The sequence below is a fragment of the Rhinopithecus roxellana genome, chromosome 11 (genome assembly GCF_007565055.1).
Source record: "Rhinopithecus roxellana isolate Shanxi Qingling chromosome 11, ASM756505v1, whole genome shotgun sequence".
Taxonomy (NCBI): Eukaryota; Metazoa; Chordata; class Mammalia; order Primates; family Cercopithecidae; genus Rhinopithecus; species Rhinopithecus roxellana.
In genome coordinates, this window is record NC_044559.1 from 132,129,324 (window position 1) to 132,156,613 (window position 27,290).

Below are 27,290 nucleotides of genomic sequence, written 5' to 3' on the forward strand. Positions count from 1 at the left end.
ACTATGAATAAAACACTATAAATACATTGTTATTGCTACATAAATTAGTGTCGTTAAACAAGTATTTTGGAACCTATAATCATTAATTCTGTAAACATTTCTTAATACCTGTGTTTTTCCTGTTTGGTTTTTTTTTTTTTTTTTTTTTTTTTTTGGTGTTTTTTTGTGAGATGGAGTCTCATTCTGTTGCCCCAGCTGGAGTGCAGTGGCGTGATCTCGGCTCACTGAAACCTCTGCCTCCCAGGTTCAAGCAACTCTCCTGCCTCAGCCTCCCAAGCAGCTGGAATTACAGGCATCTACCACCACACCCTGCTAATTTTTGTATTTTCAGTAGAGACGGGATTTCGCCACGTTGACCAGGCTGCTATTCTCAAACTCCTGACCTCAAGCGATTCACCCGCCTCAGCCTCCCCAAGTACTGGGATTGCAGGCATGAGCCACTGCGCCTGGCCAGTTCTTAAGTTTTAGATAGGTTATCACATAGACCTTGACGATGGTAGAACTTAGAATGGATAAGACTTGTGGGCCAGAAACTTGAGCTTTTGATGACTAGTTTTTTTTTTTTTTTTTTTTTTTTGAGAGAAAGTCTTACTGTCTCACTCCCCAGGCTGCAGTACAGTGGTGCAATCCTGGCTTACTGCAACCTCCACCTCCCAGGTTCAAGCAATTCTCATGCCTCAGCCCCCCCTAGTAGTTAGGATTATAGCAGCCCGCCACCATGCCTGGCTAATTTTTGTATTTTTAGTACAGACGGATTTCACCATGTTGGCCAGGCTGGTCTGAAACTCCTGATCTCAGGTGATCCACCCGCCTTAGCCTCCTAAAGTGCTGGGATTACAGATGTGAGCCGTGGAGCCCAGCCTATAATCACTAGTTTAATAGATAGCCGGGATAAGGGTAAACTAGCCAGAGGCATGAATCTCAAAGGAGGAGGCATTTTTTTTTCCTTAGTGGAGCAATGATGTTGGAAGTGCTAATGGAGAGCTAAGAGAATGCTGAAGCCTCCCCTGGGATTAGTGGAATGTGGAAAAATGAGCACCATCCACTTTGAAAAAAGAATTTGAGAAGTATCCTTCAGGAGACCCAAGATTCAATTAAACTAGAAAGGCAAGACACTACAAGTATTCTGTGTAGAGCTAAAGAACAGAGAGACCGGGTGCGGTGGCTCACGCCAGTAATCCCAGCACTTTGGGAGGCTGAGGCTGGTGGATCACCTGAAGTCAGGAGTTCAAGACCAGCCTGACCAACATGGAGAAACCCCAGCACTACTAAAAATACAGAATTAGCCGGGCGTGGTGGCGCATGCCTGTAATCCCAGCTATTTGAGAGGCTGAGACAGGAGAATCGCTTGAACCTGGGAGGCGGAGGTTGCAGTGAGCTGAGATTGCACCATCGCACTCCAGCCTGTGCAACAAGAGCAAAACTCCATCTCAAAAAAAAATCCAGTCTGGCCAACATAGTGAAACCCCGTCTCTACTAAAAATACAAAAAATTGGCTGGGCACGGTGGCTCACACCTGTAATCCCAGCACTTTGGAAGGCTGAGGCAGGGGGATCATGAGGTCAGGGGTTCGAGTCCAGCCTGGCCAACATGGTGAAACCTCATCTCTACTGAAAATACAAAAATTAGTCAGTCATGGTGGTGCATGCCTGTAATCCCAGTTGCTTAGGAGAATCGCTTGAACCTGGGAGGCAGAGGTTGCAGTGAGCCCAGATTGTGCCACTGCACTCCAGCCTGGGCAACAGAGCTAGACTCCATCTAATATATACACACACACACACACACACACACACACAAAATTAGCTGGGTGTGGTGGTGTGTGCCTATAGTCTCAGCTATTTGGGAGGCTGAGGCAGGAGAATTGCTTGAACTTGGGAGGCAGAGGTTGCAGTGAGCTGAGATTGCGCCTCTGCACTCTAGCCCAGGCAACAATGCGAGACTCTGCCAAAAAAAAAAAAAAAAAAAGATTGTGTGTAGGGATTGTGGGATAGATTAAAACAAAATCTTATAGGAATTCTGAAGGCCCCAATGAAAAGGATGGAGGGAGAACAGCAAGAAGGAAATGGTATGAGGGCAAGAAATACAGACAAAAATTTGGAAGTATAGATGTAGAGACTGTATTTTGGATAGTTGCCAAGGATAGCAGTGGTGGGAAGCACGATGGGATTAACTGACCTTAGGCATCTGAATGATACTTTGGAGTCAAGTTATTCACTTGGCACAGGCTGTACCCCTGTTGAAGTTAGAGGCCTCATAGGGCTAAGAGGGCAGTCCTTGGGATCAGTTAATTCTCAGGTTTCTTTGCCCAGTGGTAGAAACATTAAGAAGATCTCTGTACCATCATCCCCTCTTTCCCAATTCCTGATCAGTCTGTGTTCCTGGTTTATTTTTCCAACTTCCTAAATTAAAATGTTTTTCAGTCCTATTTTTTTAGCCACTGTACAATAAATGTGAGTGAAAATACCTTGTGAATATTATTGGTTACTATATAGATATGCCCTTCATGTCAAAATTTGGACAAAAGGAAGATTTTCAACACAACAGTTTGGTCAAAATGAATGTTACCAAATCAAGATTTTTAGGTTTTGAGATTTTGTAGCTCTTGTTTGGTTTTTTTTTTTTTTTTTTTTTTGAGATGGAGTTTTGCTGTTGTCACCCAGGCTGGAGTGCAGTGGTGTGGTCTCGGCTCACTGCAACCTCCGCCCCCGCCAGGTTCAAGCGATTCTCCTGCCTCAGCCTCCTGAGTAGCTGGGGTTACAGGTGCACGCCACCATGCCCAGCTAATTTTTGGGTTTTTAGTTGAGCTGGGGTTTCTCCATGTTGGTCAGGCTGGTCTCGACCTCCTGACCTCAGGTGATTCACCTGCCTCGACCTCCCAAAGTGCTGGGATTACAGGCGTGAGCCACCATGCCTGGCCGATTTTGTAGCTCTTTAGATTGTTCCAACAAATCCTCTATTATTAGCCATTTCAGTTGTTGACTATTTGTATTGCATGTATATACATTTGTTTTCTGGTTTTTCCCTATCACAAATATAGAAAAGTGAAGAAATATAGTCTGAAAATTAGGAGAAAAAAGTATATATGGAGGAGGAAAAAAACTGGAAAAGCAGAAATACTTGGCTTAAGATGAATTAGAAATAAAAAAGAAAAACCTTTTAAAAGCCTGAAAACTATATGGAAATGCTTTAAAATGCTTTAGGAGTTGCAAAACAAAGTGATAGTTGAGAATTAATTTTTTTTTTTTTGAGATAAAGTCTCTATCGCCCAGGCTGGAGTTCAGTGGCACGATCTCGGCTCACTACTACCTCCGCCCCCTCCAGCTTCAAGCGATTCTTCTGCCTCAGCCTCCCAAGTAGCTGGGACTATAGGCGTGACACCATGCCTGGCTAATTTTTGTATTTTCAGTAGCGATGGGGTTTCACCATGTTGGCCAGGCTGGTCTTGAACTCCTGACCACAAGTGATCTACCTGCCTTGGCCTCCCAAAGTGCTGGGACTGCAGGCATGAACTATGCCACCTGGCCAGAGAATTAATTTTTGATGAAAAAAAATTTTGACTCTCTATTGAGCAACTTGTTTTAGGCCAGATTCTATTTGGACAGTTACCTTTTGCCCCGTCAGGTCTCCTGCTGAAGCCCCTTTCTCCACTTACAAAACAATACTATACATGCCTTTTTTCTCTTATTTGCTGATAAATTAAAATTTATTTTATTTTTATTTTTTATTTTTAGACGGAGTCTCGCTCTGTCGCCCAGGCTGGAATGCACTGGCACGATCTCAGCCCACTGCAACCTCCACCTCCCCAATTCAAGCGATTCTCCTGTCTCAGCCTCCTGAGTAGCTGGGACAACAGGCATGCGGCCACCACGCCTGGCTAATTTTTTGTGTTTTTAGTAGAGATGGGGTTTCACCATGTTGGCCAGGCTGGTTTTGAATTCCTGACCTCAAGTGATCCACCCGCCTCAGCCTCCCAAAGTGCTGGGATTACAGGCATGAGCCTCTGCGCCCAGCCAAAACATACTCATTTGAAACTGCCTATTTTTATTTTCTGTGTTATGTTAACATTGATTCCCTATAGCTTTCATCTACCTTTACTCATGAGTGGGTGACGTTTTTTAACCACTCAGCCTGTACACATTTTTAAAAACTGTCCTAGCTGGTTTTGAAATGTAGAAGTGCCTTGAGTTGAAAAATAAATAGGAAATACAGGTCTTTAGATAACTAACTGTGGCATGGAGTCAGTTTATACTTTCTTTTTCAGGTGAATACATTATAGTTCTTCAGTGTGACTTGAGGTAGAGCATTCACAGTGTGCATGAAAACATGCAGTACCACTTGTGTCTGGCTAAGGGGAAGTAGGGAGTGGTCTCATAGGTGGATTTTTGGGAAGTTCTATGTTTTGAACTGAATTGAGCCATTAGTGGAATTATGTTGTTGATTGTTAGGAAGTATATATCATCTAGGCCAGGTGCAGTGGCTGATGCCTGTAATCCCAAAACTTTGGGAGGCCGAGGCAGGCGGATCACCTGAGGTTAGGAGTTTGAGACCAGCCTGGCCAACATGGTGAAACCCTGTCTCCACTGCAAATACGAAGATTAGCTGGGTGTGGTAGCGGGCGCCTGTAATCCAAGCTACTTGGGAGGCTGAGGCAGGAGAATCGCTTGAACCCAGGAGGCGGAGGTTGTAGTGAGCTGAAATCTCGCCACTGCATTCCAGCCTGGGCGACAAGAGTGAGACTCTGTCTCAAAATAAATAAATAAATAGGAAATATTCATCATGTAGAACACAGCTTTTTTTTCTTTTCCTTTTTTTTTTTTTTTTTTTGAGACTGAGTCTCGATCTGTCGCCAGGCTGGAGTGCAGTGGCACGATCTTGGCTCACTGCAACCTCTGCCTCCTGGGTTCAAGTGATTCTCCTGCCTCAGTCTCCTAAGTGGCTAGGACTACAGGTGTGCACCACCACACCCAGCTAATTTTTGTATTTTTAGTAGAGACGAGGTTTTACCATGTTGGCCAGGGTGGTCTCAAAACCTTGACCTCATGATCTGCCTGCCTTGGCCTCCCAAAGTGTGGGGATTATAGGCGTGAGCCACTGCACCCGGCCAGAACACAGCATCTTAAATAGTGTTTATTTTCCCAAGTAGAGTGCTTAAAAAAAAAAAAAAAAAAAAAATTTCTCTGACCTGATAAAAAAAACTGTGATTCTGTCTTGATCTCAGAAATTTGTGTTTATTAGTAAGAAATATTTAACCTTCTCATTTTTATAATGTCCCAAAAGTAACACTTGATTTATTTAGTAATCAGTTCATTAAAAATGTTTATTTTTTAAACAATTACTCTACCATGAGGGCAAATTTGGTTATAGCATATATAATGGTTTGTTTAATCTTTGGTTGGTAAAAACATACTTTGAGGCTTTTATTTTATTAGAATCTTGACATGCTATATTTGGGGGTAAAATATATTTTAATGCCTTACTCTAGATGAGTAAAAAGTAATGATAATACATGTTTCTTGTGAAGGGAAAATAAAGTCCAGTTTTATTTTACTATATATCAAATAATAATAAAAAAAGATTGTGATTTCAGTCTTTCAGAAATGGTTGGCATCCCTCTGCCTTAGTTCTTATCTCATTTGTAAAGGATTGAGTTCTTCCTTAATGTTTTCTCCTGGTATGAGAATGTGGTTATATTCTTTCTTAGGTAATTGATATGAATCTAACCCAGTTTTTTTTTTTTCTTTTTTAGTTACTTTAAGTTGAAATGTAAAGGAGCAGTTGGTCCTGTACATTTCCAGGCTTCTCTGTGATAATTGATAATCACAATCATGACCCTAAAGCATCAGGAAAATACTGTATACCATATGCTCAGATATATATATATATGTATATATATTTATATATATATATCTGATATATATATTTCTCTCTATATATATATATCAGATAGAGATAGAGACAGAGTCTCACTCTGTTGCCCAGGCTGGAGTGCAGTGGCGTAGTCTAGGCTCACTGCAACCTCCGCCTACTCAGGTTTAAGTGATTCTCTTGCCTCACCCTTCCGAGTAGCTGGGACTACAGGCATGCGCCCCCATGGCCAGCTAATTTTTGTGTTTTTAGTAGAGATAGGGTTTCACCATGTTGGCCAGGTGGTCTTGAACTCCTGACTTCAAGTGATCCACCAGCCTTGGCCTCCCAAAGTCTGGGATTTCAGGCGTGAGCCACTGCACCCGGCCTACTTAAAAAATTTTTTTTCAGAAAAGAGGGAGCTGCCTTACATTTCAGTCTATATTTATTACACTCCTAATGTACATTTCTCTCTCACTTTCTTTATTTTGCAAAGCAAAGTACTATTCAGTAAAGAGCCTGAAACTGCTTCAGTCCAAGCTGATTTTGAATGCATAAAGATTTACTTGTTGGATTCAGTAAAAAAGGAATAAGAAAAACTTACTATATAGTAATTTTTCCTAGGTATATGACCTCAAAATTGTGCTTAGATGCCATTGAAATAAACATTCATGTTTTCCATTACACTCAACAAATATCACTTAAAAACAGTACAGTTGGTGATTTCTTATAGAAATCATAAATATGTACTGCAGAGTGAAAAAACCAACTAGTTAACTGTGATGAAATGGGAACTTTTGGTTAAATTTGTAGGGATAGGCCAGGTGCAGTGGCTCATGCCTGTAATCCCAGAACTTTGGGAAGCCAAGGCGGGCAGATCACCTGAGGTCCGGAGTTTGACACCAGCCTGGCCAACATGGTGAAACCCAGTCTCTACTAAAAATACAAAAATTAGCTGGGCATGATGGCGGATGCTGTAATCTCAGCTACTCGGGAGGCTGAGGCAGGAGTATCCCTTGAACCCAGGAGGCGAAGGTTGCAGTGAGCTAAGTTCACGCCACTGCATTCCAGCCTGGGCAACAGAACAAGACTCCATCTCAAAAAAAAAAAAAAAAAATTACAGGGATAAATTTACAGTGATAACATTTTACACATATGCAAAAAGTGCTGTATCTCAAACAGTTTAGATGGAAATGAAGATGATTTGCTTTCAGAATGTGTATTAGGTGACTCAAAAAGTGACTCCAATGATAAGGAATGCACTGGTTTCGAATTTATGCGTAAAGATTTTGAATGAGGCCGGGCGCGGTGGCTCAAGCCTATAATCCCAGCACTTTGGGAGGCCGAGACGGGTGGATCACGAGGTCAGGAGATCGAGACCATCCTGGCTAGCCTGGTGAAACCCCGTCTCTACTAAAAAATACAAAAAACTAGCTGGGCGAGGTGGCGGGCGCCTGTAGTCCCAACTTGGGAGGCTGAGGCAGGAGAATGGCGTAAACCTGGGAGGCGGAGCTTGCAGTGAGCTGTGATCCGGCCACTGCACTCCAGCCTGGGCGACAGAGCGAGACTCCGTCTCAAAAAAATAAAAAAATTTGGAATGAAAGTGTTTTGTGAAACATTAAGGTAGGAGAAAAATCAATGTTTTGAAATTATGATTTATTATTTTAAGCCTACTAAATTAATTTACATTTCAGAAGTAAGCATCTGGTGTTTGGTCTATATCTCTAGAAGTGTATAGTCAAGTTGGTCAGAAAACACTGTTTTTATGTTCTTGTTAGAAAGGGATAAGGCAAATCACCTTGTATTTGGAATTTCTTTCTATTTAGGCTTATTTGGTATTAAAGTGTTGTGGGGTTTTTTTGAGATGGTGTCTCGTTGTGTTGACCCGGCTGGTCACCAATTTCTGGCCTCAAGAGATCCTCCTGCCCCAGCCTCCCAAGTAGTTGTGATTACAGACATGCTCCAATACTCCCAGCATTAAATTGTATTTTTTGTACTTCATTTAAGGTAAAGAATATCTAATACTATAATACAATATTTTGAGAGTTCTGCCTAAAAATGTTTTGGCTTAAACAAAAAAGCTTTGGTTATTCTGAAAGAACTTAATTTTGTGAGACAACTCAGTTCTCTAATAATTCTCAACAAAGAACATGTTAATATAAATAGCTTTAAAAGTGGTATAATTTACTTACTATTTAGAAAAACAGTTCTACCCAATAAATGAAGAAGAAAGAAAAATCTCTGCTTTACAATTTTTATTCTTATCTAGATCCAATTATTGGTTTTTAAGTTAATATATTTTTGGTGACTTATTTTTTATTAATTAAAAAAATTTGCAGCTGTCCCTTTCCCCCCAACACATCGCTTGACATCTGAAGAAGTATTTGATTTGGATGGAATACCCAGGGTTGATGTTCTGAAGAACCACTTGGTAAAAGAAGGTCGAGTAGATGAAGAAATTGCGCTTAGAATTATCAACGAGGGTGCTGCCATCCTTCGGAGAGAGAAAACCATGATAGAAGTAGAAGCTCCAATCACAGGTAAGCTTATTCATGTTTTGGGTATTGTTTTTATTATGTCGTTGTTTAGTTGTCTGGATTTAAAACTTACTGTTTTCAATGATACTGTATACTAAATCAATATTACTTGGACATTATCTTGAATTTCCAAATTATTTTTCATACTTAAAAAAGATTGCCTGTTTTCAGTGAATAGACATGATTCTAAATAATCTGAGTGTAGAAGTTAGTCTAATATGCTTTTGTTAAGGTTTCATCAATTGTGTTGACCATACTTCAATTTGATTCAATACTTAACTTTGCTTTCAATTGTTAGGGTCAAATACCTTGATATCATATCAGATGCCAAAAGTGACCATTTAGAGAGCGACAGAAAGTATTGAGTTAGAATGGATATTTTAACTGCCACCATTGTAATTTTGTCATCTTGAAACTTAAAACACATCCTTGGAGTCCTAGAGACGATCTTTGTAAATGTAGATAACAGTTTGTCACTGACCACAAATTTCATTATTTCTGTTACATCTTTTTCTAGATCTTGAGCATATGAACACTTGGTTACACATCATCCTAATCATGACTCTTCACAGACTACTTCCTTCTCAGACATTTCTTGATAGCATTTATACTATGTCTTTTGTAAAATACATTTTAACTTAACTAAAATTTGTTATTTTAGAGATTTTTTTCCCTTGTCTAATAATCTTCTTGTTTCAGTGTGTGGTGACATCCATGGCCAATTTTTTGATCTGATGAAACTTTTTGAAGTAGGAGGATCACCTGCTAATACACGATACCTTTTTCTTGGCGATTATGTGGACAGAGGTTATTTTAGTATAGAGGTAATAATCATAAACTGTCATTTGATTTGCTGTTAAGTGTTAACATAGATGCTTTCCCTTAATCCTAGTTTTCACAAGTACCTGTGTTAGGTTTTTTTTTTTTTTAATAACTCTGCATATTCTGAAGTTTTTATGAAAAGCTACTGTTTATTCCTGTTCTGTCTTTCAAACAATTCAAATAAATTTGTTTGAATAACTCTGTTTATATAATTATAATTGCCATTTTTTCCCCAGTGGAATTTATGAGCAGACTGAGGGGTCTTTTAGGCCACTGTTAACTAGTGGCCTTAAAAAGTTAGTGCCATTTATCTCTCTTGCCCCTAAAGGCGTTAAACCATGTGAAAAAAGATTACTTGAATTCTCTCTGATTAAATAAAGTATATTGTGATTTTTTTACTGCTTGAGCCCTAGTGCGTCTGTTTCTCCTTATGTAACTCTTAAGACTCAAGTATATCATATGGAATCTTTGTGTATTTGGAAAGTATTAATTTTTTTTTTTATTTTTTTGAGACAGAGTCTTGCTCTGTCACCCAGGCTGGAGTGCAGTGGCTGGATCTCAGCTCACTGCAAGCTCCGCCTCCCGGGTTTATGCCATTCTCCTGCCTCAGCCTCCTGAGTAGCTGGGACTACAGGCGCCCACCACCCCACCCGGCTAGTTTTTTGTATTTTTTTTTTATTAGGGATGGGGTTTCACCGTGTTAGCCAGGATGGTCTCGATCGCCTGACCTCGTGATCCGCCTGTCTCGGCCTCCCAAAGTGCTGGGATTACAGGCGTGAGCCACTGCGCCCGGCCTAATTTGTTTTTAAAAACTTGAGGCATTAAAATGACCTTTTGATTATCACTTAACAGTAGATGGTTCCTTTACTCCTTTTTCTTTTTTCTTTTTCTTTTTTTTTTTTTTTTTGAGACAGTGTCTTACTCTGTGGCCCATGCTGAAGTACAGTGGCACCAGCATGGCTCAATGTAGCCTTGACCTCTTGAGCTCAAGGGATCCTTCTGTCCCAGTCTCTCAAATAGCGGACCACAGGTGCACACCACCATGCCTAGACTAATTTTTAATTCTTTTGTAGCAATTGAGTCTCCTATGTTGCCCAGGCTGGTCTTGAACTCCTGGGCTCAAGTGATCCTCCCGCCTTGGTCTCCCAAAGTGTTGAGATTACAGATGTGACCCTTGTTGCCCTGCCATCTTTTTAAATTATATAAATAAAATTCTGTAACTATAGAACAATACATATTTTCCAATATGTACATTTTCTTTTTTTTAATGAAAAGGGGATCATATTATAATATTGTCTGTAACTTGCTTTTTCATACATCCCTACACCAAATATCTTTTCAAGTCAGTAAATACAAACTTGTAGCATCGTTTCAATAGCTACATTGTTTTCCACCTAATAACAAACTATAATTAATTAATTCCTTGTGGTTAGACAGTGAAGATGTTCCCAGTTTTTTGCCTTTACAAATGATGCTTCAATACGTCATATTATTCATACATCTTTACATACTTGCCTGATTATTTTTGTATGACAAATTCCTAGAGGTAGAATTGTGGGGTCAAATTTCTACCAATAGATAGCTGTGTTGCACATTTAATATGTTGTAAGGACGTTCTAGGCACTGAACACATGTCGATTAATCCTCACAATAATATTAATGAGGTAAGTACTGTTGTTTTATTCATTTTATAGATGAGGAACCTGAGGCTTAGAAAGGTTAAGTAACTTGCCCAAGGTTGTATTATTAGTAAACAGCATAGCCAGGCAATGTGACTCCAAGCATGTGCTTTTAACCACCTTTCCTAGTAGATATTGAAACCTTACCTGGTGAATTTACGTTGGTTACTGTTGTTTATATCCCCTTCTCCAGTGTTTCCAATATACCTTTTTTTCTGAGGTGTGCTAGGATTCTCAAGAGTGGAAGGAAGTTCTAGACTCTGTCAGTCCTGCTTCCCTTAGGAATTTTACTATCTTGAGTTCTTCTACCTCCTGCTGATAGTTGATTATTAGCCTCATCAGCTTTTCCCAAATTATCACAGGGCTTCAGGCAAATCAGAAAATGGCCCATCCTAACAAAAAAATTTCAGGCATTTGACAAAAGCAATAAAATAAACAGTTTTATGACGCTTATTTGGTAAATAAGTTGGTGTGCATATCCTTGCATAAGATTGTTAAGATTGTTTTGTAGCTGACTCTTTTTTTTTTTTTTTTTTTTGAGACAGACTGTTACTCTGTCGCCCAGCCTGGAGTGCAATGGTGTGATCTCGGCTCACTGCAACCTCTGCCTCCCAGGTTCAAGCGATTCTCCTGCCTCAGCCTCCCGAGTAGTTGGGATTACAGGTGTCCACCAACACTCCCGGCTAGTTTTTGTATTTTTAGTAGAGACAGGGTTTCGCCATGTTGGTCAAGCTGGTCTCGAACTCCTGACCTCAGGTGGTCTGCCTGCCTCAGCCTCCCAAAGTGCTGGGATTATAGGCGTGAGCCACCGTGCCTGGATGTAGCTGATTCTTTTAATACCTTTTGTTGTTATAAAAGGAAAATAACAAAGACTCAAAATAAGCAATGAGAACAGATTTCCCTGATTTTATTACTTTTTTCCCTTTTGAATAAAATGAAGGTGTGAATAGTTACACGTTTAAATATACCTTAATTTATTAACAATAAAGTTTGGTTGGGTGTGGTGGCTCACACCTGTAATCCCAGCACAGGTTGGCCAAGTCAGGCAGATTGCTTGAACCTGAGAGTTCGAGACCAGCTAGGGAAGCATGGTGAAACCCTGTCTCCACAAAAAAAATACAGAAACTTAGCTGGGCCTGGTGGCATGTGCCTGTAAGTCCCAGCTGCTCAAGAGACCGAGGTAGGAGGATTGCTTGAGCCCAGAAGGTTGAGGCTGCAGTGAGCAGTAATTGTGCCACTCCAACCTGGGTTACAGTGAGACCTTGTCTCTAAAAATAAAAAAGTTTGTTTTTTCTTTTTGCATATGATTATATACCATGCTTATTTCCATATGAAATAGTTCTTGCTTTTTTTTTTTTTTTTTTTTTTTTTTTTTTTTTTTTTGAGACGGAGTCTCGCTCTGTCACCCAGGCTGGAGTGCAGTGGCCGGATCTCAGCTCACTGCAAGCTCCGCCTCCCGGGTTCACGCCATTCTCCTGCCTCAGCCTCCCTAGTAGCTGGGATTACAGGCGCCCGCCAGGTCGCCCGGCTAGTTTTTTGTATTTTTAGTAGAGACGAGGTTTCACCATGTTAGCCAGGATGGTCTTGATCTCCTGACCTCGTGATCCGCCCGTCTCGGCCTCCCATAGTGCTGGGATTACAGGCTTGAGCCACCGCGCCCGGCCAGTTCTTGCTTTTTTAAGCAAATAAGTAAAATGTGAGTCTCTTATGATAAACCTATTTAGAGAACAGCATCTGCTATCATGTTTAATAATATTTTTATTTAAAAAATTACATTTGCATTGAGTTAGTTCAGATAATAAGCACTTACCATATGTAAGGCAATATTCATAATCAACTAAACAAACATAAAACATGGACCTTCCCTTCATCAGGTAGCATGGCATAATGCTTAAGATCAGAGGATCAGAATCCTGTCTCCATCACTTAGAAGTTTTGTGGTTTTGGACAAGTTACTTAAGATCTTTGCTTCAGTTTCTCATTTGTAAAATAAAGATGATATTACATACTTCATAGTGTTGTTTAAGGAATAAATTAGGAGAATTAATTATATAGTGCTTCACACATTGTAAGTACTCAGTAAATGTTAGCTGCTGTTATTTTGACATTATTATTTTATTTACTAATAGACATCTGTAGACCAGTGTGCTAATTGTTTTTATATTGGGCAGTCTGTAAATCAAAAGTAATTAAATAGATTGTTTGACTCATTCATTCAGCAAATATTTATTGCTCTTCTCCTATCTGCTAGCTACTTTTCTAGGAGTGGAGAATCAAAAGTGAGTAAGATGACAAAATCTGTGATTTTGTGGTGCTTATAGTTTAGTAAGGGACAAAGAAAGATAATAGGGGATGGTAAGGTTAATAGAGGAAAAGGAGCAAAGATCAAGCAGCTTCATTAAACAAAAATATAAGATAAATTCACTAGAAAAATTTTCTTTTGCAGTGTGTCTTATATTTATGGGTTCTGAAGATTCTATACCCAAGCACATTATTTCTTCTGAGAGGCAACCATGAATGCAGACACCTTACTGAATATTTTACCTTTAAGCAGGAATGTGAGTACTGCCAGGAGAAATGTTTTCACTTCCTCAGTATTCTTTTGGACTTATGTGTGTAGTAAAAGTTTTGAGGACTTTACAGTGCAACATGTAAGGATAGATTTCATGTCCACATGTAAAGCTTTGAGGAAAGTTGTCGAGCACTCTTTGGTATTTAATGGTATTTAATTGAGAAGTTTTTGGTGGGGCATGGTGGTTCACGCCTGTAAACCCAGCACTTTGGGAGGCCCAGGCAGGCGGATTGCCTGAACTCAGGAGTTGGAGACCAGCCTGGCCAACATGGTGAAACACCATCTCCACCAAAAGTACAAAAAAAAAAAAATTAGCTGGATGTGGCAGTGTACTCCTATAGTCCCAGCTACTTAGGAGGCTGAGGTGGGAGAATCACTTGAGCCTGGGAATCGGAGGTTGTAGTGAGCTGAGATCATCCCACTGCATTCCAAACTGGTCTGTAGAGTCAGTCCCTGTCTCAAAAAAAAAAAAAAAATTTCATTTCAGAATTTCCTATTACATTTAACTTTTACAAACATACTTAGTAGTTTAGAGCTGGCCGGGCGCGGTGGCTCAAGCCTGTAATCCCAGCACTTTGGGAGGCCGAGACGGGCGGATCACGAGGTCAGGAGATCGAGACCATCCTGGCTAACATGGTGAAACCCCGTCTCTACTAAAAAAATACAAAAATCTAGCCGGGCGAGGTGGTGGGCGCCTGTAGTCCCAGCTACTCGGGAGGCTGAGGCAGGAGAATGGCGTAAACCCGGGAGGCGGAGCTTGCAGTGAGCTGAGATCCGGCCACTGCACTCCAGCCCGGGCGACAGAGCGAGACTCCGTCTCAAAAAAAAAAAAAAAAAAAAAAAAAAAAAAGTAGTTTAGAGTTTTTTATATAAGTTTTAATGTTAAAATTAATTTTTCTAAGCTGGGCATGGTGGCTCACACCTGTAATCCCAGCGCTTTGGGAGGCTGAGGCCGGTGGATCACCTGAGGTCAGGAGTTTGAGACCAGCCTGGCCAACACGGCGAAATACCATCTCTACTAAAAATACAAAAATTAGCCAGGCATGGTAGCACATGCCTGTAATCCCAGGTACTCAGGAGGCTGAGGCAGGAGAATCATTTGAACCTGGGAGGCAGAGGTTGCAGTGAGCCGAGATTGTGCCATTGTACTCCCAGCCTGGGCAACAAGAGCGAAACTCTGTCTCAGGAAAAAAAAAAAAAAATGTATACATTTTTTCTAACAGGAAAAAATAAAAACCAAAAGAAAAAAATTTTTTTTTGCATTGGAGATTTTTGTCCTTCAATCTTGAGGCATTCCTGTGAGGAATCCTAACAAATTGTTTATCCTGTTATCATTGCAGATCATTTCAATCATGCTATTAATGATTGAAATTCTTTAAAAAAAAAATTTTTTTTTGTATCATTGTTTTAAGACTAGTCAGGTACAGTAGTTGGTGAAATTCTTAACCTACAATGTTTATCCCTTTTCTCTCTCAAATTATTACCGCAATGGTAATCTAATACTTGTAAGTAACCATGTTACAGAACAAGGTTAGGCCTTTTTCACACATCAAACCTTTGTGCTTTTTAATTACTTTAATTATTTTTATTTTTTTTTGAGACAGTCTCGCTCTGTCGCCCTGGCTGGAGTGCAGTGGTGCGATCTGGGCTCATAGCAACCTCCTCCTCCTGGGTTCAAGTGTTCTTCTGCCTCAGCTTCCCAAGTAACTGGAATTACAGGCATGCGCCACCACGCCCTGCTAATTTTTGTGTTTTCAGTAGAGGCAGGGTTTCACCATGTTGGCCAGGCTGGTCTCTAACTCCTGACCTCAAGTGATCCACCTGTGTCGTCCTCCCAAAGTCCTGGGATTACAGGTGTGAGCCATTGTGCCTGGCCTGACTTTGTGCTTTTTAAATTAATATTAATGACTGTATTAAGTAGAGTTAAATTCTAAAAACAGAGATAATTTCAACGTTTTGAGACTCAAAACATGATCCATTAAAGATCATATTAACTAGAGACTTGCAGTAAAAGGAGAAAAATACAACGATGGGTAGTGGCAGAAGTGGCATACTCTTACAACGTCAAGGATCAGGCAGTTAACCTAAATGAGTAAGATAAGTCCTGGAAAGTGCATGCTTGACCTAAAAGCAGTCAAATTAGAATTTTTATTAAACCACATTGCTAGAAAACAGGTTCGTTAGCACACTACCAGTTTAGAACCTCTGGTACTGGATATATATATAGTTTTTAAAAATATTTGAATGTTACAGTGTTAAAACAGGAAGTAGGAACTAAGTTCTTTTTCTTTGCTTAGATAAATAACAAACCACCTACCAAAATCTCATCAAAACCAAAATACTCAGGAATTTAAAGTTACAAAGGAGCAAAGGAAAGTGCATGACATCTCTCTAAAAGTAAATGATAGTTTGATTTGGTAGAGTTTTGTCTTTCTTGTGTTTCTATATTGGCCTCCTGCTTCACTGCCCATTTTTAAGTATTCATTGTAGACAAGAGGAACCCCTCAGCTTTTCTGACATATGAGTATGCTATTACTTTTATTTTTCAGAAAAATTGGATGAACTTTGAATTTTGTTGTGATGATGTAGTCGTCTTGCCTGTAATAACAATAGTCATTGACTCTTAGAGTAAAATAAAGCAAGTATTAAAATGATTTTAACCTCAACTATAGTTCTCATTTTGCCTTATTTGGCTAATAAAGGTGAAGGGTTGAGCTGTTTTTAAGAGATTTCTTTTTTTTTTCTTTTTTTGAGATAGAGTCCCACTTTGTCGCCTAGGCTGGAGTGCAAGTGGCATGATCTCGGCTCACTGCCACCTCCACCTCCTGGGTTCAGGTGATTCTCGTGCCTCAACCATTGAGTCTCTGGGATTACAGGCGCACACCACCATGCCTGGCTAATTTTTGTATTTTTAGTAGAGATGGTGTTCTGCCATGTTGGCCAGGCTGGTCTCGAACTCCTGGCCTCAAGTGATCTGCCCGCTTTGGCCTGTCTATATTTGCTGGGATTAGAGGCGTGAGCCACCGTGCCTTGCCTGTTTTTAGAGATTTGACTTATTTATTTTTAATAATACTTGATGACATTTTTGCTGAATAATCCAAAATAATTTTAGAGAGCAAATATTTTGCTTCATAAGACATATCCAGAATAATTTTAGAGAGAGCAAATATTTTGTCTTCATAAGACTGATAACATTGCATATTTTTGTTGATTCTTATGGGGGAAGATGCTTTCCTTAAAAAATATTGTGTGCAGTAAAATTTATTCTCTGTGGTATTTACTTCTGTGACTTTTGACACTACATAGAGTTGCCCACTACCACTATCATGATACAGAAAAGTTTTATCGTGCCATAAATTCTCTCTTGCTACCTTTTTATAGTCACTCCTTCACTCACTCTGAAACCCTGGCCACCACCTTGCTGTTTACTGTCTCTATAGTTTTCTTGCAATCTGTCTGTCTATCTGTCTGTCTGTCTATCTGGGCTATTACCTTTTAAAATGGAAACTGTGACTATCTCAATTTCATTATAAATAGCTATAAGATATAAAGGAGGGGAGAGAACAAGAAATAAAAATCTAATATATACGTTTTTAAAATGGTCAACCAGTAATGTAATTTTCAATTAATTTTTTGTTTTTCTAGGTAAAATTAAGTATTCGGAAAGAGTCTATGAAGCTTGTATGGAAGCTTTTGATAGTTTGCCTCTTGCTGCACTTTTAAACCAACAGTTTCTTTGTGTTCATGGTGGACTTTCACCAGAAATACACACACTGGATGATATTAGGAGAGTAAGTATATATTTTACTTCCAAGATTGATTTCTATTTATAGTACATTGTTGAGTAGAGTAGAAGTTTCACACTTCTCTTCACTGCCAAGATTAGGTAATGGTAAAAAATAATATACTGATATCTTAAGGAAATAGCTTCTGTTTATTCACAATAATATACTATGAACTGTATTCAAAGTTGGTATATTTTCCTATGCACATTTTGTCCTTACTTTGTGATGAGTTACTTCTTTCTTTTCTTTCTTTCACAGTTAGATAGATTCAAAGAGCCACCTGCGTTTGGACCAATGTGTGACTTGTTATGGTCCGATCCTTCTGAAGATTTTGGAAATGAAAAATCACAGGAACATTTTAGTCACAATACAGTTCGAGGATGTTCTTATTTTTATAAGTAAGGAAAAATATCCAAGATTAATCACATTGTAGTTGTTAACATAGTATATGCTTCATACAAAAAAAAATTATTTTACTTAATTTACTCTTTTTCCCCCACAGCTATCCAGCAGTGTGTGAATTTTTGCAAAACAATAATTTGTTATCGATTATTAGAGCTCATGAAGCTCAAGATGCAGGGTAAGAATTCTGTTTCCCTGACCCAAATTAACACCTGAAATATAAATCAAACTTAGTAACCATGATTGATGCTTTACGATGCATATTAAGCTATTTGTTTTGCAGCTATAGAATGTACAGAAAAAGTCAAACTACAGGGTTCCCTTCATTAATAACAATTTTTTCGGCACCTAATTACTTAGATGTCTACAATAATAAAGGTAAGATGTTGTTGATAAAAAAAAATTGTTAAACAACTTAGTATTTTAATAGACTTTTAATATAATAAAAAAGGGGTGTTGTTTGAAACTATTAGTATCCACATTCTTTATAAATAACTGTAAGATATAAGGGAGGGGAGAGAACAATAAATAAAAATCCAAAATGTGAAACTAAGTAATACGTAACCCCATTCCACAACTTGTCTCTCGAAAAAACCGTTTTGTAAAATGTGCTCTGAGTTAAGTGCGTCAAACAAAACCAAAGATGATTTTCTCAAACTCCCCTTTCTTAAATCTTTTCCCTTATTAGGATGTTTTCTTGTTTGTATAAAGCTGCTGCTGCTGCTTTGATGATTTTATTTGCACTGTCTACTTGTTTAGTTTATCATGTTTCTTGTTTTATGTTCACTGATCTAGGTTCTTTCCCTTTCTTATTTCCTTCTTTTACCTCCACAGTCTTATCACTGCCCCATGAAGATTTGTATTTGAGCTTTTTTAAAAAGATTAATCCAGTTTCATCTCATTTGAGGGATACATTCTTCTCTTTCTTTTTACTGCTTTTTTCCTTTGCCTTCTGTTCCAGTGATTTTCATTTCCCCACCTTCCCTGAAAATTTGACCTGTCTATAGTAATTGGATTTCATTTTATTTTGAATACAATTTATTAACAGAAAGTGCCAAAGGGTCTTAATCTAGTTAAGTGTGTGCCAAGGACATTGAAGATGAGATTGGGTATGTTTATGTAGTTTTACATCTTTGGAAGATGAAATTAAGAGGCCAGCTTCTCTTCTGTCTTGACATGTCTGAATTCAGTTGACTATGCCATAGCTTCAGGATCAGACTGGAGTGGATGTGCCAAGAGGAAAGAACAGAAGGTTAAAGACTTTAAAAAGGACATTTAGAGAGAGAATGAGGTCATTGCTAAATAAGGGTCATGGTGTAAGTTCAAGAGTAACAGAGGAAGAGTTTTTTTGGATGATGAGAGGTGATGGTTAAAAGATTAAAACATTTGCCTGAGACCAAACAGTAGCATGCTGGATAACTTTGGTACAGAATATGCTACAAGAACTTATACTATAGATGTCTTATGAAATATGACTTCATTTTTGAAAAGAAACATCTAAGTTTTGATTCCATTCTCTCTCTCTCTTTTGAGACAGGGTCTCGCTCTGTTGCCCAGGTAGAATGCAGTAGTGCAGTCTCGGCTGACTACTACATCTGCGTCCTGGGTTCAGGCGGTTCTCTTGCTTCAGCCTTCCCTAATAGCTGGGATTATAGGCACCTGCCACCTCACCCAGCTAATTTTTGTATTTTTATAGAATGAGGTTTCACCATGTTCACCAAGCTTGTCTTGAACTTCTGACTTCAAGTGATCTGCCTGCTTCGGCCTCCCAAAGTGCTGGGATTATAGGCCTCAGCCACTGCACCCCTGCCCTGATTCCATTCTCAAAAACAGAACCAAGTGTTAAATTTAACTTTCTATTGGTGCTCTAATTCCTCAGCTGTGATTTCCCCTTGTTAGTATTAAGGGAGGTAGTGTTCAGTGTCGAGTTGAGTACTGCGTTACTGATTGTCCTTTGTTTGTTTGACTCAGGAGGTTAAGGGATGGATTTTTTTTTTTAGTACTTACAAAAGAAACTCAAACCATTGACTGTCTTGTCAAAAATCAAATGTCTCTTTGTAGTTCTGAGTCTGTACATAAATAGTGTTAATGGTTTGAGTGTTTACGTTGTATGGGTATGTTTGTAATTTTTCATTCTATCCATAAGGCAATTTTCTAGATTTTTCTCTCTTTTCTCCCTTACAAAAGATCTGAAAGCTTGGTATCAGCTGATAATTTTTGAGGCTAATTTAAAATGCTTTATTTTCCCACTTTGAACTGATTGTCAAAACATATAATTTAGAATACTTTTATTTCAGATGGAAATTTCATATGGGAAACAAACATAATACTTATTAAACAGTAACATGTAGCAGGATTACTTTTGATTCTTTATTAGCCAAAATCACAAATCTTGGAATTTAACATCTGCATTCCAGTGCTTTTCATTAAAGTGAAAAAGTAACCATAAAATATTATCTACAAGACATTATACTTTTGTGTATTTTCATGTGAAATGCATTGTCTGATCTTAAACTTCTGTGGTAGGCAGTGTAGACATATTATTCCTGTTTTATAAATGAGAAATACATTAGTTGAATAATTTACCAAGCATTGCACGGCTAGTATGCACTATAGTTTAGATGAGAATCCAGCCCTTCTAACCCAGTGTTCTATACAGTAATATAACCAGTAATTGAAATCTATGTAGGTCATTTAAGATTTTAATTATATCAACATATTGAAACATTAAATACCTGCATTTGAGATAAATATGTTATCTTTGGATTATTTGGTTATAATATTCTCTTTTGGTGTTTTAGTGGGATTTTTTTTTCTAAACAAAGTAAAATATTTCTTTTTAGTAGTTTTGCCTGATTTTCCATATTAAATGAAACAAATACATTCATACATTTATAAGTAAAATGTTCCAAATGGGTGGGATTTTTTTGTTTGCTTTATTACCATTCAGCTATACTTTTCAGGTTGCCTGAAGCTAGAAAGATCTTAAATTCTCAATTTGTATGAACTTTAAAAACCTAGAAAATTGCTCATTGCCATAATCTGTTTCTTCTAAAAACTGAGTTTTCACAATTTTGGATTTAGTAAAAATGCATGTTCATCATTGGATTATAAAGTAAAACAAACATTCTGGAAAGAATCTGGAAATTTCATTAGTAATGTGAAGACCTGACTATAGTTAGAGTTCTACATGACAGTGTTAAAAACAAAACGTGTGTTATTATTAAAAGTTCGTTCCTTCCTCCCTCTACCAGCCCTGATTCCACTCACCCCGATCTCCCTTCCTCTTAATATTTTTCTGCTTTTATGTATTTTATATTTTTAAGACTAATTACAAATAGTTACATCGATGTTCAACTTATCTTGCAGCTGCTGTATTAAAGTATGAAAATAATGTGATGAATATTCGACAGTTTAACTGTTCTCCACATCCTTACTGGTTGCCCAATTTTATGGATGTCTTCACATGGTCTTTACCGTTTGTTGGAGAAAAAGGTATAATTTTTATTTATTTTTTAATTGTTTTATTACTGTTACATTTACTCCAGTTTACTACCATAGGCACATACTTGCTAAAGGAAACTGAAGTCTAGTTTCACTGTGGTTACAGCTCTACTTGTGTCAGTGGGTGTGGACATAAGAGTCTCAAAGATATTTTAGTTAGCTGTTTACAGCCCCCATGTGAGGCTGTCGGGGACTGGGAGAAGACTTATAAATAGCCCAATGTCTTCAGCTGTTGGGTTTTCTTTCTTTCTTTTTTTTTCTTTAGCTTAAATCTTTTATGAAGGGGTGGAGAAATTGCTTTGAAATGGGTCCTTCTGCATATCTTAACACCATTTTGGGGCATTCCACTGAAATTCATGGGAAAATTTAGTAGCCTTCATTTTAGCAATATTAGTCATTTTAATAGCAGTTCTGTACTTTAAGAGAAATCATAAAGAGAAATTCAGATTGTAACCCAATATTCCTTCTCTTATATAAAAAATGTGTATAAAACTTTAGTAGTGATGCCTTTCTGATAATTTACAGGAACACTTGTTAGTACATAATAGGCTTTTTGAGAGAAAATAAATGCTATTTAAGAAATTCTGTTTCTGTGTTTCATTTGTAGTTCTATAGAATTCTTAGGATTTTGTTACCTATCATGTTCTTCTTTTCCATTTTAAGTTAATTTTTTATAAGAAAATGCCTCAGTTTCCATATGTGGAAAATGACAGTATGAGAGTACAGACATGATTATAAAACATTTTGTTCAGTATCCCCCTCTATTTTTTCTCACCTTTTCCATATTACAAAATGTTCCTTTCTGTATGAGATATGCCACTTCTGCCAAGGCAATTTGTAGTTCTGAAATTCAGAATTAATACTTAAACTGTGTATGTTAAACAGGTTTTCTGCAGATTGCCTTTGGTGTTCTTCATTTACTCAGTAGGTCCAGTGTTAATATGGAGATAGAATTACCCTTTAGCATTTGAGAAGGGGGCCAGTTAAGGGCTTAGGTGCAAGGGATGCATTACACTTACAACCTTCTATCTTTGGTGTATGAGAAATAGTTCAATCATAGCATCATCAGACTAAAGGGAATTAAATAATTCATCCTGCTCACTCTCCTGCCCTCAGGCTAGACTGGAGCTCAACTATTTTAATGTAATATGGGAAGGATGGAGGGGCCAGGAAGATAAGGTAGGAGGAAAATGCACATTTCATAGATTCTAATTTGATTCTCTGATGGTCCCACATAAGGAAATATTTCATTATATCTAATCTAAATGTTTATGCTATGAGTATTTAAACAAGGAAAGAAATAGAGATAACAGGTTTTTCTCAACAAATGCACCTATCAAAAACCAGGGCATCATAGGGTTTTAGAGCTCATAAGTGGATTTAACAATCATTTAGCCCAACTCCTTTTGAGAGATGAGATAATTTAAGATGAATTCTGTGGATCCCTTATAAGTGAAGATGGAGAACAGTAGGCTTTTATCAGTGTTCCTACATTTGAGGTCTGGTACTAAGTGATCTTTAGTTTTTCTGTTGCCACTCTAAGTCATCTTTTATAAACAAGGAGATATTCAAACTTTTTGACCATTTTTGTTGTTTTTCTTTAGATCTTCTCTAAATTATTCACATCTCTCTAAAACTGTAAAGCTCAGATTTTAACATTACGTGCAAATAGAATTCTAGCCAGTGTTGAGCACAGTAAGAAAATCTTCTCAAACTCTTTGCATATTTTGCTATTTTAATACATGAAGGCTGTTTAGATAGTCTGACTACTTCTTGATTCTAATGAACATTTTCTTTTGGTGTGAAAAGCCGCAAGTGACATTTGTTTTACTTCCAAGAAGCCAGTTGGACTCTGGGTCTAGTTCCTGAGAAGCAACTAACCTAAGCCAGAGGCTTCCTAAGAGGCTGATTTAATCCCAAAATTAGGTGAAAGCAGTGTTTCTCTACCCTTTTGGGGGCTAAGAACCCCCTCTATTTTTTTTTATAGAGACAGAGTCTCACTCTGTCACCCAGACCAGCATGCAGTGGTGCCATCATAGCCCACAGCAGCCTTGAACTCCTGGGCTTATGTAATCCTCCTGCCTTGGCCTTTTAAAGCACTGAGATTATAGGTGCGAGCCACTGCACCTAGCCAAGAACCCCTTTTCTATTTCACTAAAAATATTCCTACATTGGCCTATAGTCCCAGCTGCTAGGGAGTCTAAGGCAGGAGGATCACTCGAGCCCAGGAGTTTGAGAATACAATGTACAATAATCACGCATCTGAATAGCCACTGCACCTCAGCCTAGACAATATAGCAAAACCCAGTCTCTGAAGAAGTAAAATAACTTACACTGGGAAATTCTCAACATACACCAAGGTAGAGTGAATAATATGAATATCCTATGTACCAATTATTCATCTTCAACAATTATCAAATCATAGCCAATCTTGTATCATTTATGTCCCCATCCAGTACTCCCCACCTCATACCTCAATTATTTTTAAACAAATCTCAACTCTTTTCTATCTATAAATACTTTAGAATGTATTTCTAAAAAATACAGACTCACATTTTAAAAGTATACATAAAAACATTTATTAATTTTTTTTTTTTTTTTGAGGCAGAGTCTCGCTGTGTCGCCCAGGCTGGAGTGCAGTGGCGCCATCTCGGCTCACTGCAAGCTCTGCCTCCCAGGTTCACGCCATTCTCCTGCCTCAGCCTCCTGAGTAGCTGGGACTACAGGCGCCTGCCACCACACCCGGCTAGTTTATTGTGTTTTTAGTAGAGATAGGGTTTCACTGTGTTAGCCAGGATGGTCTCGATCTCCTGACCTCGTGATCCACCTACCTCGGCCTCCCAAAGTGCTGGGATCACAGACTTGAGCCACCGCGCCTGGCCAATTTTTTTTTTTTTTTTTTTTTTGAGACACAGTCTCATTCAGTTGCCCAGGCTAAAATGCAGTCTCATTCTGTTGCCCAGGCACAATCTCGGCTCACTGCAACGTCCATCTCCAGGGTTTAAGTGATTCTCATGCCTCAGCCTCCTGAGTAGTTGGGATTACAGGCATGCTGTACCACACCTGTCTAATTTTTTTATATTTAGTAGAGACGGGGTTTCACCATGTTGGCCAGGCTGGTCTCAAACTCCTGGCCTCAAGAGCTCTGTTTGCCTCAACCTCCTAAAGTGCTGGGATTACAGGTGTGAGCCACTGCCAAAAACATTAATTTCTTAATATAGAACCCCTTTGAGAATCTGATAAAAATTACGGACTTTTGCTTCAGAAAAATTCACGTATAAATGTGTGTACTCACATTTTCAGATGGTCATAGTTCTGAAATGAATTTGCAGTCTTCACACTTATTGACCCTCCTTTAGAACCTCTGTTCTAGAGGATCTAATGTTATATGATCTTCCATAGAAGGTCATACATGGAAGATTTATTTATTTACTAGATTTTTTTAAAGTGTTTTATTCAAGGTACCAAGGAAACACAGATACAAGTAAGATGGGTCTTTGCAGGTTAATATGGGATCTGTGATACATAAATAATGATAATAAGATGTAATATGGTAAGTGCTCCAAGACAAACCTAGCTTTATAGGAATTGAGATGGGCTGGGCGTGGTGACTCGGGGGCGGGGCATGGTGGCTCACGCCTGTAATCCCAGCACTTTGGGAGGCTGAGGTGGGTGGATCACGAGGTTAGGAGTTCAAGACCAGCCTGGCCAAGATGGTGAAACTCTGTCTCTACTAAAAATGCAAAAATTAGCTGGGTGTAATGGCGGGCGGCTGTCATCCCAGCTACTTGGGAGGCTGAGGCAGAGAATTGCTTGAACCTGGGAGGCAGAGGTTGCAGTGAGCCAATATTGTGCTACTGCACTCCAGACTGGGCAACAGACTGAGACTCTGTCTCAAAAAAAGAGGAGAGGCCGGGCACGGTGGCTCACACCTGTAATCCCAGCACTTTGAGAGGCCGAGGCAGGTGCATCACGAGGTCAGGAGATCGAGACCATCCTGGTTAACACGGTGAAACCCCGTCTCGACTAAAAATACAAAAAATTAGCTGGGCGTGGTGGCGGGTGCCTGTAGTCCCAGCTACTTGGGAGGCTGAGGCAGGAGAATGGCGTGAACCTGGGAGGTGGAGGTTGCAGTGAGCCGAGATCATGCCACTGCACTCCAACCTGGGCAACAGAGCAAGACTCTGTCTCAAAAAAAAAAAAAGGAGAAAGGTTATTTCTGTCAGAGGGATTAAAGTAGCTTTTGAACAGGGGCTTGAAGAATGGTGGAATTGTGCTGGTTTGTTATGAGCAACAGAATTCTAGATAAGAGAGCTTCCCGAGCCTGAGTCTGAAAGCAAGAAATCATAGGTCTCTATGAGGGTTTAATTTGATGAGTGAGTAGGATGTATGAAGGACAGTAGTAGAAAAAGAATGAAAGGTTAGGGCTAGATCATGATGATACTGATCACCACACAGAGAAGTTGGAACTTTGATAAATGGTGGGCAAGCCACTGAGATGGAATTTGACTATAGTCGTCATTTAGAAAAATTACTGTGGTGAAGTGGACTGGAAGGAAGACTTGAGGTTGGGAGACCTGTTACACCAGAAGTCAGGCAGAGACATAATGAAGGCCTGGTAGCATTAGGAACGGAGAGTGGGGAGAACCGAAAGAATGATGGAAGTAGAATCAGTGAGACTTAACAAGATTACGTATTTAAGGCTAGGGAATGGTTGAAGATGACTTGGATATTTTGAGTCTGGTGAAGATAGTACCATTAACACACTCCAATGAGAAAACTCTTGTTACAACAACCCTTTACTCAGGTTATTGCTGTTCTTGATGTTCATTGGAATCTCTAGGCTTTTCAGTATGTCATTTTCTTTCTTTTTTTTTTTTTTTTTTTCTTGAGACAGAGTCTCGCTCTGTTGCCCAGGCTGGAGTGCAGTGGTATGATCTCAGCTCACTGCAATCTCCATTTCCCAGGTTCAAGCAGTTCTCATGCTTCAGCCTTCCAAGTTTCTGGGATTACAGGTGCGTGCCACCACACCCAGCTAATTTTTGTGTTTGTCGCAGAGACAGGGTTTCGCCATGTTGGACAGGCTAGTCTTGAACCCCTGACCTCAAGTGATCCGCCCTCCTTAACCTCCCAAGGTGCTGGGATTGCGAATGTGAGCCACTGTACCCAGCCCAAGTCATTTTCTTACTAGTCAAATCCCTTTTTACCTCTCTTCCTTCTTAACATACCCTCAAACTCCTTTCTCTTCTGTTTTTCTACTTCATTTGTCCTATACATCTTAGGTCTAGTCAAATCCAGCCATCCATTTTCTCCATTCCTATAGCCACAGTATAGAGTGCTGTTGGAGATTTTTACGGACTTATGAATTGGCACCACCCCTTGATTTTTAACATTAGCTGAGCTCTCAGTAGAACCCTAATACCGTTTATATCCTTGGTCTGCTTTTTTCTCCCATTTTGCTTAGATAGAGTCTAAATTTTCATTTTTAAAAAAATTTTATAAAGGAAAGAGGGCCAGGCGCAGTGGCACATGCCTGTAATCCCAGCACTTTGGGAGGCTGAGGTGAAAGTATCACTTGTGCCTTAGGAGTTCAAGGTTGCAGTTCACTGATCACTCCACTCCACTGCACTCCAGCCTGGGTAACAGAATGGGACTTTATCTCAAAAAAAAAAAAAAAAAAAAGGAGTTTAATTGGCTCATGGTTCTGCAGGCTGTACAAGCATAGCACTGGCATCTCCTTGGCTTTTGGGGAGGCCTCAGGGAACTTCTCATGGTGGAAGGTAAAATGGGAGCAGGCACTTCACGTGGTGAGAGCAGGAGCAAGAGAGCAAGGGGGAAGATGCCAGATACTTACAAAACAGCCAGATCTCACAAGAGTTTACTCACTATGGTGAGGACAGTACCAAAGGGATGGTGCTAAACTATTCATGAGGAATCCACCCCCATGATACAGTCACCTTTCACCAGGCTCTACCTTCAATACTGGGGATTACAATTCAACATGTGATTTACAACATCCAAACTATATCATTCTGCCCCTGGTCTCTATAATATCATGTCCTTCTGATATATCAAAATACAATCATCCCCTGCCAATGGTTCCCCAAAGTCTTAACTCATTCTAGCATTTAACTGAAAAGTGTGA

The 27,290-nt window shown here is 39.1% G+C and overlaps 1 protein-coding gene across 7 annotated transcripts in view; it reads left to right on the top strand.

Moving 5' to 3' along the window:
• Window positions 1-27,290, top strand: part of PPP3CB (protein phosphatase 3 catalytic subunit beta) — a 62,357-nt gene that overhangs the window by 8,584 nt on the left and 26,483 nt on the right. For all 7 annotated transcript variants that reach the window (XM_010373097.2, XM_010373096.2, XM_010373095.2 and 4 more), the window contains exons 2-9: window positions 8,184-8,384; window positions 9,081-9,205; window positions 13,329-13,440; window positions 17,100-17,245; window positions 17,498-17,637; window positions 17,742-17,819; window positions 17,925-18,019; window positions 21,011-21,136. In XM_010373097.2, coding sequence (XP_010371399.2) covers window positions 8,184-8,384; window positions 9,081-9,205; window positions 13,329-13,440; window positions 17,100-17,245; window positions 17,498-17,637; window positions 17,742-17,819; window positions 17,925-18,019; window positions 21,011-21,136 — 1,023 coding nt within the window. The remainder of the gene's footprint in view (window positions 1-8,183; window positions 8,385-9,080; window positions 9,206-13,328; window positions 13,441-17,099; window positions 17,246-17,497; window positions 17,638-17,741; window positions 17,820-17,924; window positions 18,020-21,010; window positions 21,137-27,290) is intronic.